This window comes from Camellia sinensis, chromosome 9 (genome assembly GCF_055761805.1).
Source record: "Camellia sinensis isolate YWXY chromosome 9, ASM5576180v1, whole genome shotgun sequence".
NCBI lineage: Eukaryota > Viridiplantae > Streptophyta > Magnoliopsida > Ericales > Theaceae > Camellia > Camellia sinensis.
Genome location: NC_138969.1, coordinates 197,966,507 through 197,985,931, shown reverse-complemented (window position 1 = coordinate 197,985,931; position 19,425 = coordinate 197,966,507). Strand labels below are relative to the sequence as shown.

The following is a 19,425-nucleotide window of genomic DNA, read 5'->3' as shown; positions in this document are numbered from 1 at the left end:
AGGTCTTGCCGTTCGTCACATACCAGATCCCAAATTTAAATCGTCATCCCAAACGTCACTCTCTGAACCATCAACTATTAGTCTGGGGTGGTCTTGTGAGACATTTGATTATTTATTTAGTAAAAATTTAAGATTTATAATATTTTTTCTTCTATGGAAAAAAAAATCGAAATATACAAATTTAAAGATGAAGAGAATAAACTGATACTCATCAATAATTATGGGGTTTGGTGTACTTAAACCTTTATTTATACCCGACTGTGATTGGTTTTAAAAGCCTAGGTATATCATATTATTATATGCTATCCCGAATGCTCAAATCATCTTCTTCATCATTTTATAGCAGTTTCACTATAATGGACCTGGTCTTTGCAACACAAAATACCATGTTACTTCCATGAAATTTCTGGGGCATAGTTTAATCCTTATCTCTCCTCCCTAATTATATAAAGAAACTTCACTTCCAATGCCACCACAACTTCAAGCCTCCTCCTCCCTGTCTCTGTCTCTCTCTCTCTCTCTCTCACACACACACAATTTGCTTTGCAATCTCTCTCTCTCTCTCTCAGTTTTCTTTGCAATCGATGAAGGAAGGGAAACAGAAGCTGTACTTGCAACGGTAAGATTTGAATTCAAGCATCACACCTAATAAAGGAGCCTCTTATCTCTCTTAACTTACGAAATAATATTGAGTGCAATGGCGACTTGTATCGACGATTCAAGAAACCAAGACACAACCAAACCTTTTCCTTCCTACAACCAGGGATGCAAATTCAATAATTCTCCATGCAGGCTTTTCAACTTCTGCAGATCCAATCCTCCAAACCCTGTTTCCAGCAGTTCCATTAGTCATCAGCATACTCAGAAAACCACTGATCCTTCAAAAGTCACTGAACCAAGCTCTGTATCCCAATCAAGTGAGGTCGACTACATCAATCATTTTTCGTCATTCTGCTCAATTAAAGATGACGTATGGCTCAAAATAAGAGAGGAAGCTAAATCAGATGTCGAACAAGAACCAATCTTGTCAAACTACTATTTTTCTCTGATTCTACTGCAAAATTCACTAGAAAGTGCTTTGGCAAATCACTTGGCACAAAAATTGAGCAATTCAATCCTCGCCACCAATACAATTTACAAACTTTTCTTGAGTGTGCTAGAGGAAGATTGTAACATCCAAATTGCGATAAGAGACGATCTCAAAGCAGTGAAGGATCGTGACCCAGCTTGCATAAGTTATGTCCATTGCTTCCTAAACTTCAAGGGCTTCTTAGCAATTCAAGCTCACAGGGTGGCACATAAGTTGTGGTCACAGGGCAGGACAGTTCCAGCACTTCTAATCCAAAGTCGGGTTTCGGAGATTTTTGCAGTTGATATCCATCCGGGTGCGAAGATTGGACGTGGGATATTGCTCGATCACGCCACCGGAGTTGTGATCGGAGAGACGGCGGTAATCGGTGATGATGTGGTGATTTTGCATAGTGTGACATTAGGAGGGACAGGGAAGGTGGAAGGGGATAGACACCCTAAGGTTGGTAATGGGGTTATGATTGGGGCAGGGACTAAAATTTTGGGCAATGTTAAAATTGGAGATTTTGCTAAAATCGGTGCCGGGTCAGTGGTGTTGAAGGCGGTGCTGCCTGGAGCCACCGTGGTGGGCAACCCTGCTAGGGTAGTTGGAGGAGGAAAGGATAGGCCAAAGATGTGAAATTTCTAGTTTCACATCATTTGTGTACTCATATACTTCCATTTTGTAGTTGTGTGATGATAGTATTGCAATTTAACAGCAATACTATGTTATTTTGTACATATACGATTTGCATTTAGATATGCAAATCCTGCTATATATGTTAGAAGAAATGCTATGTCACATGTGTATGGATATTTATGATTGGTTTTCTTCTTTTGAACTAATTATTGAGTAATTAATGAAAGCAAATAACATTTTACTATATAATGTAATGATATAAAATGGTAAAAAAAGAAAATAATATATTGCAGTCCTCATATATGTTTGGTGATTGGTCTTGTGGTAGTGTTATGGGTAGTATTTTTGGCAATTTAAAGGTCAATTCCCCATCAATTTGGGGTTTGAGCTTGCGTTGACATCTTTTGACATGGGTTGAATGCAGGGAGGTGGTACATGTTGTTCAATTTGATTTAGAACTATAATTTTAAAACATATTATCATTGTTCATAACATGACTAAGCAATATTGTTCACAATTTAAAAATTATTTAGATAACGGTTTACAACTAATTTTATTACTATACAGACTCTGTTTGGTAGGGTTTATTTCTAACTTATTTCAGCTTTTAGCTTAATTTAAGCTATTTTGATGTGTTTGGTTTAGTTTAACAATACAGCTTATAACTTTTTGTAATTCAAAAATCAATTTATTCTTTGAGTGGGGGAGGAAAAACTTAATTTATAAGTAAAAAATCAGCTTATGTTCACAACTATAACCTATAAGCTATAAGTTATAATCACTTTCTCACAACTCTACCAAACAAGGCCACAATAACAAACTTAATTACAAAAGTGAAAAATCACAACTTATATATATATATATATATATATATATTTTTGATATTAATAAGATATTTGAATATTTACGATAGATAACAAATTATATATATATATATATATCTAAACTGTTTGGATTTCAAACCGGATCCATAATTATAAAACTATAGATGGAATCATGAAGCATGATTTGTCTATTTTACGAATCAGGACTGAATTGTCTATTAAGAAATTGATTTGTGATTATTTTTGATTTTTACGCTCAGCTTCATAAAATGGATTTCACTAGTCATGTGTCGTGATGGCAAATTGTGACACACTGTCTTGTTAGAATGACTTCTCAACATCAATATGCGATAATGATATTCTAGATGGAGCAGATTCCTTGTTTTATTCTCTCTTGTCCAATTAGAAGCTTATGCTATTATGTACGGTTGGCTATTTGGCCTTCATCTTGGAAAGAGCAAAAAAAAAGCCTATCCCATATTACCCATTTTGCCTTCTTTGCATATATGAAGCCTATTAATACTCTAGATAAAATAAATATTGAGTGTAATAGTAAAATATTAATTGTAATAGAATCAAGTTTATTACAGTTTCTTTTCTTACCTTTTTAAAATTACATCTCCCTTCCTAAGATTTAAAGTTTCATTTTAAATTACTCTTTCAGTTAGTTAACTGTTAAGTCAACTAATAGATTTTGTTGATGTTAGCAATTTAATTTTTTTAAATACCAATTTTGCCTTTACTAGGTAAATTACAGTGACACCCCTCACATATTAGAAATTACAATCATCTCCCCAAGGTTTAAAGTAACATTACCAATTGCCCCATCGGTTAGTATTAGTTGAAAAAAAGATTAATTGAAAAAAAAAATTGTTAGTCAAATTTTTAAATTTCTATTTAAAAACCAACGTAAACTCATTTTTTGAATTTATATTTTTTTTCCCAAACTTACAAACTGAGACAACCATTTATAAACTAAAAAAATTATCAAACAAGTTTTTATAACAACTTTTAAAATTTTTGTAAATATAAATTGAAAACTAAAAACGAAGTAGTTATCAAACAGGCCTCATATGGTAAAAATGTCATAAAATTAATAAATAATTAAATAAATTACCAACGTAAGAAATGACTTACCAAAAGATTCTTAGACTATGTATAGTTTGATTTTTAGAAAAAAAATTTAAAAATTAAAAATTAATTTGGTTAAAAAATAAAAAATAAAAAATAAAAAATATTTTTATATAACTTTTATCTTTCGAGTGGTTAGAAATAATTTTTTACAAATTAAATATTATTTTTCATATTTATGTTTATTAAATTAGTTTTTTTTTTTTTTTTTAAATGTCAAGGTGGGATCCGTATTAAATTGAAATCTCAGGGGGTGTCAATGTAATTTACCATTTAAAGTACATGTAAAAGTTAAGGATAAATATGTCATTTTAACTTAATAGTTAACACCGTTAAATAATTACATTGACAAGAAGAGTCAGTATAATTTTTCAAATGTGAAAGAGGAACTGTAATAAATATAAACATCAGAAGGTGTCAGTCTAATTTACCCTAGAATCATTAAATGCTGTTAAAAAAAAATGGGGCCACTATTTTACTTGAAATAATTTGTCAATAAACTATCATAATGAGATTAGGTGGATATTTTTTTTTTATCTCTCATTAATTCAATCATGTAATCTCAATTATCGCAAAATGAATTTCTCATTCGTTGGTAATACTGCTCAATAATATTATTGTTGGACTATTTTAATATCTTTTATTTATTTATTTGTATATTTTGTTCATGAATCTTCCTTTTATCTTGTTCATGAATCTCATCTTGTTTATAAATGGAGATTTATTATTTTGGTGACCTTTTATCTTGTTCATGAATGGAGATTAATTAGAATTTATGAATTTGGTGGTGAGTTAATATTTGGATTCATTCTCTTTTTTCTCTAGGTTTATGTTATTTTTTTGATGTATTTTGTAATGTTCTAGCGGCCTATAAATAGTTCTTCTCTTCTACTCTTTTCTACACCAACACATCAACTATTTTCTATACAAGAGAGATTACTAGCAAAGAAGGGTGTTGGTGGAGCTTTGGGTTCACCATCTTGTGCAGAGTTGGCCTGAACTATACGACAAGTGATCAGGCTGTTGTATCCTGGAGGGAACAAGTCATAGTTTTGTGACTATTGCATTAGTATTTGGATTCTTTCTACCGCAGTGGGCTTGATCTCCTTAAAGAAAACGAGATATCCGTGCCTTAGCCTGATCTATTTGTATCTCATTTTCTTTACATTATTTATCAATAAAATATAATTTTTTCTGGTATTTTCACCAACAATTTTAAGGAGATCAAACATGGATCAAGTACCAGAAAACACCAATGATGGAATTGGAGATCTCAACAAGCCTTTCAAGTTCAAGAGAGTTCATTTTAAGAGGTAGAAAGGAAAAGTTCTTTTTTACTTTAACTTTTTGAAAGTTGCATATGTTCTTACCGAGAAGAACCCAAACAAAATCTCAACCGAGGAGATAAATGATGAAGAGTACGAGACACATGAAGCAAAAGTGGCTTCCTATAATACAGATGAGTATAAATGTCATTCTTATCTCTTAAATTTCCTTGTTGATTAATTTTTTGATTATTACTATGACACCACTTACACTTTGTCTTTTATTAATTTTTGGCATACGCGCTTGTGTCATAATAAAAGTAAATATGTGGGAATCATGAGTAGTTTAAGATTAATTCCTAAAGTGACAAAAAATTTTGAGAAATGTGAAATTTACAGTAAAGCAAAAATTACTAAGAGGCCTCATAAAAGTATTAAAAAAAATACTGAATTACTAGAATTATTTTATACTGATTTGTGTGAGTTTGAAGGAATTTTAACTCGGGGTGGTAACCGATATTTTATCACTTTTATTGATGATTTTTCAAAATACACAAACGTATATTTATTAAAAAATAAAAGTGATGCTTTTGAGAAATTTAAAGAATTCCTTCTTGAAGTGAAAAATCATTTCGGTAAAAATATTAAGAGAATTAGAAGTGATAGAGGCCGGGAGTATGAATTTTTTGGATTCAACTCTTTTGTTCAATCATTGAGAATTATTCATGAGACTACTCCACCATATTCACCTTCATCTAATGGCGTAGCTGAAAGAAAAAATATAACATTAATTAACTTGACGAATGCTATGCTTATCGATTCAGGTGCTCCCTCAAATTTTTGGGACGAGACTATTTTGACAGCTTGTCATGTGATAAATAGAGTGCCACACAAAAAGACTAAAATTGTACCTTATGAGTTGTGGCGGGGGCATAAACCAAATCTAGGTTATTTGACGGTTTAGAGTTGTTTAGCTTTTGTGAGGCTTGCAGATCCTAAACGACCTAAATTGGGTGAACGAGCTATTTGTGCTTTTCTTGGGTATGCGTTGCATAGTACAACTTATAGATTTTTTGACATGGAAAATAATATTATTTTTGAATCAAGTGACGCTATTTTTCATGAAAATAAATTTCCTTTCAAATCTAGAAATAGTGGGGGTCAAATAATTTCTGAAAATATTTTATCCATGCCTAGCTCTTCTACTCCTTCTCAAGTTTTTCAAGAACAAGAAAAATTTCAAATCCAACCAAGAAAAAGTAAACGAGCTAGAGTTGAAAAAGATTTTGGCCCTAACTATTATCTTTACAATGTGGAAGAAATTCCTCTTACAGTGCAAGAAGCTTTATCATCACCTGATATTATTTTTTGGAGAGAGACTGTAAATGATGAGATAGATTCACTACTTTCAAATAAAACATGGAAGCTAGTGGATTTACCTCCAGGTTGTAAAACTATTGGGTGTAAATGGATCCTTCATAAAAAAATTTAAACCGGATGGAACTATAGATAAATATAAAGCGAGGCTTGTCGCTAAAGGTTTTAAGCAACAAGTTAATCTTGATTTCTTTGATACTTTTTCTCCGGTTACTAGAGTTACATCCATTAGATTGTTGATAGCAGTGACTGCAATTCATGATTTAAAAATTCATCAAATGGATATGAAAACAATATTTTTAAATGGAGATCTAGATGAGGAGATTTACATGGACCAACCTAAAGGCTTTGTGGAGCCTGGCCAAGAAAGCAAGGTGTGTACGCTAACTAAATCCATTTATGATTTAAAACAAGCTCCTAAACAGTGGCATGAGAAATTTGATTTCTGCATACTTGAGAATGGCTATAAGACTAATGAATGTGATAAGTGCATATATTATAAAACTTGTGAGAATGCACATGTGAATATTAGCCTATATGTGGATGATCTACTTATCTTTGGCTCTAATTTGCATATTATAAATGAGACTAAAAATATGCTCAATAGCCACTTTGATATGAAAGATCTTGGTGAAACCAATTTTATTTTGGAAATTAAAATTACCAAGACTAATGATGGTATTTTTCTTGATCAGTCGTATTATGTTGAGAAAATTTTACAGAAATATAACTTTCTAGACTGTAAACATGTTGCTACTCCTTTTGATGCAAGCATACATTTATCTGTTGTAACAAATGAAAAAGAAGTGATTAATCAAAAGGAATATGCTAGCATGATTGGTAGTCTGAGATATGTTACTGACTGTACTAGACCTGACATTGCATATGCTGTTGAAGTACTTAGCAAGTTTACTAGCAAGCCAAGTCAAGATCATTGGCTAGCCATGGGAAGAATTATGAGATATTTATCTGGTACAAAAAATTATGGTTTGTTTTATAACAAGTATCATGCGGTATTTGACGGATATAGTGATGTCGATTGGAACACTTTGTCAGGCGATTCTCTCTCTACCTCGGGTTTTATTTTTACCTTGGGTGGTGGTTCTATATGTTGGAAGTCTTAAAAACAGACTATAATCGCTAATTCTACTATGGAAGCTGAACTTATAACGTTAACTTCAGCATGTGAGGAAGCAAATTGGTTGAGAGATTTGTTACATGAAATCATTTTTTGGGAAAAAAAACTAATTCCTCCTGTACTAACTCGTTGTGATAACACTACTGCTATTGGTAAAGTGAACAACCATTTTTATAATGGTAAATTTAGACCTATTCGAAGGAAACACGATAATGTGAGATCCTATTTGAGTAATGGCACCATAACCGTGAATTATGTAAAATCTTGTGATAATCTTGTGGATCCGTTAACCAAGGCCTTGGTGAGAGATAGGGTCTGGAATACATCGAGGAGGATGGGTTTGAAGCCTATAAAATCATAAACCATGTATGAAGATACCCAACCTAGGGACCAGAGATCCTGTAACTAGGTTCAATGGGAAGAACGAATCATATGGTGGTTGTAAAAATACACTCTTTAATATTTTGTTATCCATCCCTATGATGTAAGTGCATTTGTCCTGTAATGTTGGAGGGTTGAGTTTTTATACTCTTAATGAAATTCTATAGCTCTTGTTGAGTGGGATGTGTCAATTGCAGGAACATCCTTGACAGATTTCACCTATGTGAGCATGAAAGTGGAGCCGCTTTCTATGAGAACAAGGCTTATTCTCAAATATGCTCATGAAAATTGGGATAAGCACAAGGCCGTAATGTGCTAGTTATTAAAGCTCATGTCAACACCTAGATTATTATGTGTGAATAGTAATAGTTTATTTCCCCTAAGCAGTCATAGTTCAAGTCTGAAACCACCACTGACTCTGGAGTAGAGGTTGTTGTTTCACTAATGAAGGTTCAATGCAAAGCACACCTTCATGATGCATACTAGTTTATCTTTGTTTGGTAATCTCTCTTGTTCTTGTTGATATTAAAATGAGTGAGGGATTGTTGGACCATTTTAATATCTTTTATTTATTTATTTATATATTTTGTCCATGAATCTTCTTTTTGTCTTGTTCATGAATCTCATCTTGTTTATAAATGGAGATTCATTATTTTGGTGACCTTTTGTCTTGTTCATGAATGGAGATTAATTAGAATTCATGAACTTGGTGGTGAGTTAATATTTGGATTCACTCTCTTTTTCTCTAGGTTCATGGTTATTATTATTTTTTGATGTATTTTGTAACGTCCTAGTGGCTTATAAATAGTTCTTCTCTTCTACTCTTTTCTACACCAACATATCAACTATTTTCTATACAAGAGAGATTACAAGCAAAGAAGGGTGGGTGGAGCTTTGGGTTCACCATCTTGTGCAGAGTTGGTCTGAACCATACGACAAGTGGTCAGGTTGTTGTATCTTGGAGGGGGGACAAGTCATAGTTTTGTGACTGCTGCATCGGTATTTAGGTTCTTCCTACTGCAGTGGGTTTGATCTCCTTAAAGAAAACAAGATATCTGTGCCTCAGCCTGATCTATTTGTATTTCATTTTCTTTGCATTATTTATCAATAAAATATAATTTTTTTTGGTATTTTCACCAACAATTACTATTATTTCCAATATTTTACTTACTTAAATAAAGGGTTTAAAATGCTATTAGTTATTTGTAATGGAGAAATCTAATGCATAGAAACAAGTAGGCTCATGAATATTATCTTGGCAAGTGCACCAAAAGGGAAGGCATTATAACTTCTCTTGAGATCATAGTCCTAAAAAAATTTTGGTTGGATGAATAATCTTTCTAGATCACTCCATTAATTGGTCTAATACCTATGCATGTATCATGTGTGTCAACAACACAAAGGGGATCTTCTAATCTTATTTTTTCGTTCTCTTTGATCCCTTATTTCAAAACCAAAAAAAAAAATAAAAAAAAATGCTTAGAAGGATTAATTTGGCACCAGGAATTCACCTCTAATAAAATGGAATGAATCATGTGAAGGGTTGGACCTGCACTTCCCTCTATCTCTTTATATTTTCTCTCTTCCACGTTATTAGGATAGATTAGAGATACTATATTGGTGGGATGTAGCATGGTTGTATGTTAAATTACCTTTCTATCTCACAAAGAGTCAAGAGATGACGTATGACTTTTCATTCTTTTGTCCTATTGCATACATGGATGGAGGTGTTTGGTGGAGATTTTTTAAAACTAAAAACTGATAATCAGAAAATAGAAGGTAAAAGCACTATTCTTTCAGCTTTTGAAAAATTAGTTTTTTTTTTTAAACTTATTTAAGTTATTTTTGCCTAACAACACTGCTACAGCCACACAATTTATTCCACCCGAATGCATACAATTAAGACTCTGACCGGGAAGAAACCCCCGTTTTGAGGTTTCTTTTTGGTTAGTGTCTCAACTGTATATATTCGGGCAAAGCAAATTGTGTGGATGAAACATTAATTTTTTGCCTAATAAGTTATAAACAGAAATTACACCAAACAATCTACCACAAATTTCCAAATTAAAATAAGTTATAAGTTACACGTATAATCTCTGCCAAACAGCATAGATGTCAACAAATCACATCAAGTTTGGTCTGATTTATCAACATGTTATTTATTTATTTGATACATGATATTTTACAAGGCTAACTACTAGATAAGGTTAGAATGATGAAACGTAGGGTTACAAACGAGTCGAGCCGAGTCGAGCTTTGCTGAGGTCAAGCTCTGCTCGTTTGCTTATCGAGCTTATTTATTGAGCTTGAGCTTGTTTATTGAGTTTGAACTCAGCTCAATAAGTGATTTCATTCAAATTCGGCTCGACTCGTTAATATTAATGAAACTCAAGCTCGACTCATCTCAACTAGATAAGATTTTTTTAAAATATTATTTAATTTATAAATAATGTATTTATACTATTGTTTATATATATGTATATATATAATATATAAATAATATATTTATTATATAATTTAAATAAAGATAAACGAGTCGAACTTGACGAGCAAAACTTATTCGAGCTCGAGTCGTTTACTAAACAAGTCAAACCAAGTTGAATCATGCCGAGCCCTTAACGAGCCAAACCACGTCGAGCCCTAGTGAAAAGCCAATTCTTATATATATATATATATTCATGTGATTGAAGTTGCCTTACTATTTCTTCAAAACTTGTGCCAAAAAAATAAAAAAAAAAAGGTTTATGTTTTTGTCAGCAATTGAAAAGGAATCTATTCTCTTTTCAACATAGGGTTATTAGGAGATGTCCAAAAGGAGTTCAGATCCTCTCCAGCCCTCCTCTCTGGCCTCTCCTACGAGGGACGGCCTAGATTGGGCCACATCAGCCAACTGAAAACCTGTGGCTCAGATTAGCTAAAAAAAAAAAAAAAATTCAAGTTTCATTCAGCAAAATAAAGCCCAAAACGTGAAAAATGAGAGAGACAACAAACAAAAAAAGAGAGAGGGAGAGGGAGAGGAGATGCATATTGGAATGATCCCAGATACCATCGTCGTTCTCCACAGCGACCACCATCCACCATTCTTTACCGGTGACCACTGTCCATTGGCCATTGTCGTCAGCCGAAACAAAGAAATCTTTTTTTTTAGATCGTCGATCTTCATCCATTGTTGTCTCTCATGCTGTAGATTGAACCAGGTTCCTTCTCTAAACTCTAAAATCTAGATAAGTTCCTTCTCCAAACTTTGAAATCTAATTTTAAATCTAGATTATAGAGTTAGGGTTTTGATTGAGAAAGTAAAGTAGATTTGAAATTTAAAAAATTACGGCTTTGATTTGGGGCTTTAAAAAGTTAAGGTTTTCATTGTGCATGATAGTGGTCCTACATTGAATATATAAATGGTGTTCTAGTTTCATATTGTTCAAGGATTTATAATTTCATGTAAGATTTTTATTGTTGTTTTAGTAGAGTATTTATATTGTTGTTGTTAGTGTATTGTTAATGAATACAGGGACTCATCCTTGTTAGTAATCTACTTAATTTGATTTTCTGTATGTAAAGTTCAACTCATATTGCATTGAAAAACTCATTCAAGTCTTAATCTCACCAACCCTGCTTATATGCAACATTATGCAAGACTATTTTGTAAGTGTCTCCACATTGATAATATACCTAATAGAGTGATTATACACATACCTATTATTGACTTCTAGAAAGAGAGGAACAATATATATATTCTCCATTGCATGGGTATAAATTTAGCAAAATCCGTAAGGAAAAGAAAGTGGGAATATTCTTTTATGATCAGAAAATGAAAATGGATAGGCAACACCACTAGCCCTCTCTCTTAATCCATTGGATGAAAATAAATTAGAGATTGCTGCATAAAGTGGAGATTATGCAAAAATTGGAGATTGTTGAATGCTCTTTGCTCTCTTAATCCATTGGATGAAGATAAATTGAAGATTGAGGATTTATTAATTGAGAAGAAAAAAAAAGACAAATAAGAATGAAATTTGTTCACAAACCAAATTAAGTCAGTAAGAGGCTACTCTTTGCTTTTTGCTTCTTTTTACTCTTTGCTGAATCTTGAAGGTAGGAGTGTAAAATGGCCCGCGGCCCATGTGGGCCTGACCCGATTAGGCATGGGCCCAAGCTTAACCCAAGACCCTGGGCCATCATTTTGAAGCTCAGCCTGACCCATGGGCCCGCTCAATGCCCACTCAAAGCTCGACCCGCTCGGTCTGTCTGAGGCCTAGTGTCATTTTTGGTAGAAAAATTATAATTTTGATGAAAAAAATAGGAAAAAAAAATGTTCAAGTCCTACCCAAGCCCAGGCCTAGGCCCATCGGCCCGTCCTGAGGCCCAAATACCCCTGGGCCTAATTTTCTGGCCCGTGGATGGGGACGGGCCAGGCCGGCCTGAATTTTGGCAGGAGCCCGCGAGACCTAACATGGGTCGACCCGAGCCCAAGCCCGAGCCCAAATAGGCCAAGTTGGGCCAAATTTATACCTCTACTTAGAGGTTGGTTAATATTATAAATGATTGTTGCTATTTGATATTTTTTTGTAGGTTAATGTCAATGTCAATGTTAAATGCAAGTATGGCCAGCATTCATGAAGTTAGATTCGACAACCGCAATTGTCGATGTGGCAACAAAGCTATGGTTAAGGTTTCTCAGTCAACGGATGACCCAAATTGCTTATATTTTGTATGCCCCCATTCTATGAATGGTTGTAAGTTTTTTGAGTGGTGGATCGTCTACATATGCAGCATAATTTGAAGGTGGTCGAGAATGGTATTCTTGAAGAATGCATGGATGTCTTGTCTACTCTTAAAGAAGTCATTATCTTGAATAGGGAGCTCAAAGACATGACTGTGAAGAGTAGGAAACAATGTATAGACTTGGTAATGGTGATTGAAAGAGTTGTGTGGATGCGCTCCCGGGAACTCTCCAAAATATCCGTGTGCCTGCGAGGGGGCGCGAATTCTCGTTTTGTTCTCTGAGCTACCACAGTTCGAACTCAATGTCACGGTTCTGAATCTAATCTCACAATGTATGATGTGAGACCGATAAATCACCAAAGAGTCCAAATCCGGCAAATCGTTTTGGAAAACTGATTTTAATAAAGAAGTGTCAAACATGGACTGCTTTACTAGATACAGAGTCGCCACCTACATATTTTATTTTGGAGAAATTTAGAAAACCCTGACTCGTGCTTAAGGCCACGTATCCATCATCACCAAAGTTGTCTCGGCTCAGGAACTTGGGTATGAGAGGGGAAGGTCATGCAATGAGCACCCCCGCTCGCCCAATCAAAGATCGGCCTGTACTAAGCATGATATCTTGTTTTCGAAAACACATGCGCTCTTATTCCAGTTAATTAGCTAATCTTACTATGTGATGCACACAGTAAACAAGTATAAACTCGATCGCCTAATTTGGAACAAAACATTGCATGTTTATTTGAAAACGGTTTGAAGTTTGCTACTCACAAGTAGGCTAAAATAAGGATTTGATGAATTGTTCCAATTCAAGTAATCCAACCTTCACCCACAGGCATTCAGGCAGTTAATCACATAAGTAATTAGCCTCATGGCAAGCATGCTAACATGGCAGCATTAACACACATACAGTATGCTAAAGCGTAAACATTCACAGTGTACTCCGAGCCAAAACAAAGAACTAGTTAGAAATCATGCATGATCCTAGTTCATGTTAAGATGGCTAATGCAACACATGCGAAAATGCAACTAAAATAGGCTTGGCTATTCTAGAATGTCATGTGAAATGCAACAATTCAAGACATGTATTCAACTTAGAATTGAAATACAATGCAGTTAGTATGATGCGCCGAGCCTGATGCATGCAAGACAGATGAATGGATGCACGCATGCAAGCATAAGGTATGCTAATCGAAAGATGCCCTAAAACTAACCATCATAAGCGGTTAAGTAAAAGGGAGAAAGAAATGGGGGTTAGAAGACATGCATCACACACATGCACACTTATTACAACAATACGCCCTCTCGACAGAGGGACTGAATAAGAAGCTAACTAGCTAATCTAAGCTAATTAAACTAATTATTACACAACAAATTAATTAACTAATCCTAGTTAACTAATTATTACAAAACAAATTGAAATAGCTAAGCACATTAACTATTAAGGTACAAACCAAAGCATAAGCTAGCTATCTAAGCATGTCAGCTAAGGAAAGCAGTAAATTAGGAGTCTTAGAGGGAGAGGAATGCATGCAAGCCCGGTCGCGTCGTTCGGAAATCCAATGCGATGCCCCGATTTGCCTCTGTTTTCAATTGTCCTCAGAACACTACACCAAGCTCCAGAAAGCTTAAACTTCACCTTGGGAGACCTGTGAGAGGGTGGCCGACCACTTTTGGTCTCTGTAGCCACCTGCCGACCACTTTTTGTGTTAAAAGCCAAAAAAAGTGGTCGGCCAGCTAGTTTTTCTGGCTGGCCAACCAGTTGTTGTTGCTGAATTCCAGTTTGCTGCAACAGAGAGCAAGAAAGGGCATGGCAATGTATTTGTAAAATATATGTGCAAAACCACCCTCCCTATCATGTCAAGAGCTCAAAGGAGTGTAGTTCTCGACCCTCAGGCCACCGCGCATTTCAATGCATGATGGCCGAGAGGCGAAGTTGCACAATTCAATGTGAAATAAATGCACAAGTAAACACATAAAGCCTAAAACTCTATCATGTGTGATCAAGAGCGTCAGCGACCGGGAATTAAGGCACATTTCATCACTTTAAGTATGAAACATCCCTCGTTTCCTGTGCTTGGACTAACACCTATTCCAAACACAATGCAACACATAATATGGCATGCACAATGCGACTTAAGCATGCAAACATGCAACTACATGGCATACTCAATGCAATGTGATATGATTAACTTAACAAAGCTAATGATATGCGAACAATGATAATTCATGCACACGCAATACAATGCAACAAGGGCAACTTAGCAATGTTAGGAACATGCATACTCAATGCAAAGGAACAACTTGGCATACATAATGCAAAGGACTACATGGCATTCACAATGCAATGTAAATTGGCATACTCAATGCAATTAAACAATATGGCATACTCAATGCAATATACATGGCATACTCAATGGACTTAAACCAAAAAGGGTAGACCTCAGCCATGCCCAAATCAGTGGCCATTAGTGATGAAACCAAAGCACAAAAGGTAAAGAATGCATGCACCATGCATTGGCCATCCAACTAGGCCCAAGAGCATAACCCTCAAGAAGGCTCAAAGAGTGACAAATGTGCAAGTGTAACAACACTAAATGCACTAAAATTAGACAAGAAATGATGCCAAATCATTTAATCAACACAAGTAAAGCATGCTATGGTGCTCAAAGCATAAGACTAGCAAAGAGGACTACAAAGGAGACATGCAATACATGGCAAATATGCACGAACTAAGCATGGACAGAGCTCAAGTAGGTCTTAACAAAGACCAAAACATGCTGAGATGAGGGCCCAAATACCTAGGCATGCAAGCATACAAGCTAGGCCATAAGTAAGGCAACAATGCACAACACTTAAAGGCATTCAAAGCATGAAAGAAGTGGGAACATGGCAATGCTACACACTCTGAAATGAAGTATTAAATGATGCCAAATCATCTAAATAGCTCAAAGATAGCATGCATGAGTTAACAAAACACAAAGCTAGCAAGGCCAATTGCACTATAGCTATACAAAGCATGAAGCATGTGACCAAGGCAACCCAAAATAGTCCTAGACCATGTCAAAATAAGTCTAAAACATGCATGGAAGGAAGCCAAAACAAGCTAGGATGAAGGGCATAAGGCATGATGCATACAAGGCAAATAAGGTGGTTTACACTACACCTATTAAGACCAAGCATGGGATGACTTAACCAATAAAAATAAGAGTTATATCATGGCAAAATAACCCCTAAAACACATTGAAATGATGGCTTGCAAGCTAAGGCATGAAGGCATACGCAATGACTCATGTTAAGACATAAAGGGGCAAACCCTCCAACGCATTGAATAAGTGACAAATGTGAATACATGGACATGAAACATGAACTGAAATCATATTACAAATGATGCCAAATCATTAAAATAGTCCAAGTAAAGCATGCTAAAGGACTTGCTGCACAAAGCTAACAAGCTAGATTGAACCATGGCTATACAAAGCAAGTCATGCATGGCCAAAACAACACAAATCAGAGCTAAAACATGTTAAAACATGGACAAAAGCTTCTTGAAGTTAAGCCAAAAGCATGCTAGAATGACATGTTAAAGCATAATGCATGTTAGGCTATTTCATGGAAATGCACTACAAGTGCAAGAGGCATGCAAAGACCAACCAAACCAAACCAAAACAGAGTCATGACATGGCAAAACATCACCAAATACATGCTGAAATGGACTCAAAACAAGCTAGAATGACATGCTACTTCATGAAGCATACAAGACTAGTTTAAGAGATTCACACTACAAGTGTATTAGGCATGCATGGAGTGACAAAACCAAATAAAAACAGTGGCATGTCATAGCAAAATAAGCACAAATACAAGTTAAGATATGGCCAACATAAACTTAACAAACATGCTCACACATGAGGCATATGAAGCAAGTATTGAAGACATAAGGAGAGGGGATGACCCTTTCCTTTTTGGGACCTCAAAACACCCTTCCCACCATTGAAATTCCTTTGAGTTTCAGTGGTGATAAGGCCAAAACAAGGTGGTCCCAAAGGCTTAAAAAGAAGGCATAAAAGCAAGGCCAAACAAGGCCTAACAGGGGGTAGACAAATCCAAACACGAAAGTGACCTTAAACAAAGATCTTAAGCACCAAAATACAAAACTTTTTCTAGTTAAGAGTTAAGCTTAAAACAGTATGCAAAAGGGTTCAAAAGCTTAAGCAAGAATGGGGGTTTAAAAGGTTAAAGGCTTACCCTTGAAGACCACCTTCAAAACCAAAACTCCACTAGCTTTTTCCAACCAAAACCAGTCCAAAAGCTTCAAAAACAACCTCAAGGGACCTCAGCTCCAAGAGTATGGTGTTTGAGTGTGTGTTTGTGTACAAAAGTGAGAAGAAATAACACTATAAGGCACAAAACAAGAGAGAAATGAAGATGTATAGATATAGATTATATGTATGGCTCAAGGAACTCTTTTCTGAACCTAGAGAAGGGAGGGGGAGCCTCTCTCTTATAGAGAACAAAAGTGCCAGCTTCTCTAAGAAGCTAAGGCTCAAACCAATCCCTCCATACACGTGTATGGTGGATGGCTCTGGTGCCCTCCAGCTGAAAATATCTTCAGAAAGCTGAAGGAAAGCTGCCGACCAGAAAACTGGTCGGCCAACTACTTTTACTGGTCGGCTAGCTACTTTTTCTGGTTTTTTAGGACAAAAAATGGTCTCCAGAAAGAAAAGTGGTCGGCCAATGGCTGGAAAGGCCAAAAGTGGTCGAATAGGTGTCCAAATTGAAGCCCCAGAAGTTATCTTTCCAATGGCACCAGCCTTGCATCAAAATTCCAACTGTGCAAAAAGTTATGCCTGTTTTGGTGAAGCCGCGCAGTTTTGATCCAACTGGATTGATGCCGAACTTCTCCCAAACTAGTTTTCTTCTCCCCTTTCCTCTTTTATTCAACTCTAAACCCCTAAATAAAGTGTTTTGAAAGATTTTTCAAATATTTCATCTCTTTTTCATTCATTTCCACTTTGTCCTCGCTTGATTTACCGAAAAGCGCAACATTTAATGAAATGCGAGCCTCGGAACATCGTAGGAACTTTGTTTCAAAAATGTTTTGAAAGAGAGGGTTTTAAGGTCTAAAAACCATTCAAAATAGATTTGGTCCAAAATGAGGCGTAAGGTTGGGATTTGACTCTCCTCTCACCGAAGAAACCGAACCTTTGCACTGCATAGCTTTCAACACCAAGTAAACCATCAGTAACGCCTAAGTCTTAAGGGCGGTCAAAAATGGGGTGTCTACAAGTTGGTGATAAGTTGAATTACACATTTGCTTTTATTGTTATGTTGTTGGTGGTAGTTGTCATTCTAATGTATTTGAAATAGTGTATGTAATATAGGGTAGAATGAGTATGACTTGTATTGTAGGTTGAATGTGTATGTAATGTATGGTGGACCACTACTATTTTGTTGAAGTGATAATGAATGTAATGACTTTTTCTGTTTAATGAAGTGGTAATGATTTTTTTGTTTAAGGGTTGAATGTAATGGCTTGTTTCTTCTTATTAGTTATAAAAGGTTTAGTGCGTTAACAAGGAACAACTAATATCAATGAGAAGAGGGACACCTTGTATGAAAGAAATTTTGGCAAATTTTTTAAAGGAGATTGATAAGAATATGATATTTGGAGATACTAGTTAATAATTGATATTATATTAGGCTTCATAACAAGATTACATAATCATATTATACCCACACACAAAAACAACAACAACAAAAAAAAAAAAAAAAAAAAACACTAATTGATAAAATCTAACTCACATTATATGTGAGATATATCAATGGAGGAGCAACTGAAGTACCACCCATGGCAAAGGAATGAGGAGAAGGAGGAAGAGAAAGAAGAGGATGAAGAGGAGAAACATTTTCATAAATGTAAACATCTCATCCAACAGCTAATGGAGAAGGTCTAACTGTTGGAGCTACAATAGGTTTTGAAGAACTCACAGATTTAGCACAGGATTTCTTTTTAAAGCTTGCTTTCAACACTTCACATGGACCTTTTGATCCTCCTTTTTGCCCTTTTTAGTTGGGTGTTTTTTCTTCATTCTTGTTGGAATTTTCTTCACAAGCCACTTCCAAGCTTTGCAGTTGATCATCAATACTTACTTCATTTTCAGTACAAAAATAGGCACTTAACTTGCTTTCAACATTTGCATCTAATGCAGCGACTTGTGAAAATGAAAAATCATAAGTTTCATGAGTTTCAGCAACTCTACGTGCTATTACTCTAAATGTGGTCATCAATGTCTTATACCACAAGGCTTGTTGGAATTTGACATCTACTTGAATATCATTCCCTAACTTTTCCTTCACAGCTTTTGCTCTTGCTTGTTTGGTCCACCTCTTCATCCTGTATTGTAAAGGAATTTCTTTCAGTTTCAATATTTCTCTTAGAACCTTCAAACAGTGACTGCACAAAATCCCTTCCCTTTCAAACTTTGTACGATTACAAGCCAAAGAGCCATCCATCTCAATCTTCACTTTCCTTGCATTTTTCCCAATAGCATCAACAATTGTGTATAGGGCACAACCATCACCGTATTCAATTGCTTGTATGTCTGATTTAACAGAAAAATACTCACCTTGAAACTCCTCAAAAGTAATTTTAGTGTACACATTACCTATTTCACTTAACATTCTAAATGGCACTCTCACCCTTGTCAACCTTTGGCGCAAAGCATATCCTGCTTCTAACTCCGTGTACCACTTTTCACAAAGTACTTTTTCAAAACAGTTGATGTAGAACAAGTAGCCGAAGACTTCTTGGAACAATTGGACCGACAAAAGGCAAGAAAGATGTAGAACAAAATTCTATAATTTTTATATTTCTTA

At 35.2% G+C, this 19,425-nt stretch overlaps 2 protein-coding genes across 2 annotated transcripts; one reads left to right on the top strand and one right to left on the bottom strand.

The window, feature by feature from the left end:
* The first annotated feature begins 210 nt into the window (after positions 1-210).
* Positions 211-1,952, top strand: LOC114267596 (serine acetyltransferase 1, chloroplastic). The gene has a single exon (XM_028208656.2). It carries the CDS (start codon positions 698-700, stop codon positions 1,706-1,708), a length of 1,011 nt encoding a protein of 336 aa, XP_028064457.2. The 5' UTR covers positions 211-697; the 3' UTR covers positions 1,709-1,952.
* A 16,663-nt stretch (positions 1,953-18,615) lies between these two features.
* LOC145800042 (protein FAR1-RELATED SEQUENCE 1-like) lies at positions 18,616-19,230 on the bottom strand. Its single transcript, XM_082889703.1, has one exon. It carries the CDS (start codon positions 19,228-19,230, stop codon positions 18,616-18,618), a length of 615 nt encoding a protein of 204 aa, XP_082745829.1.
* Positions 19,231-19,425: the final 195 nt, after the last annotated feature.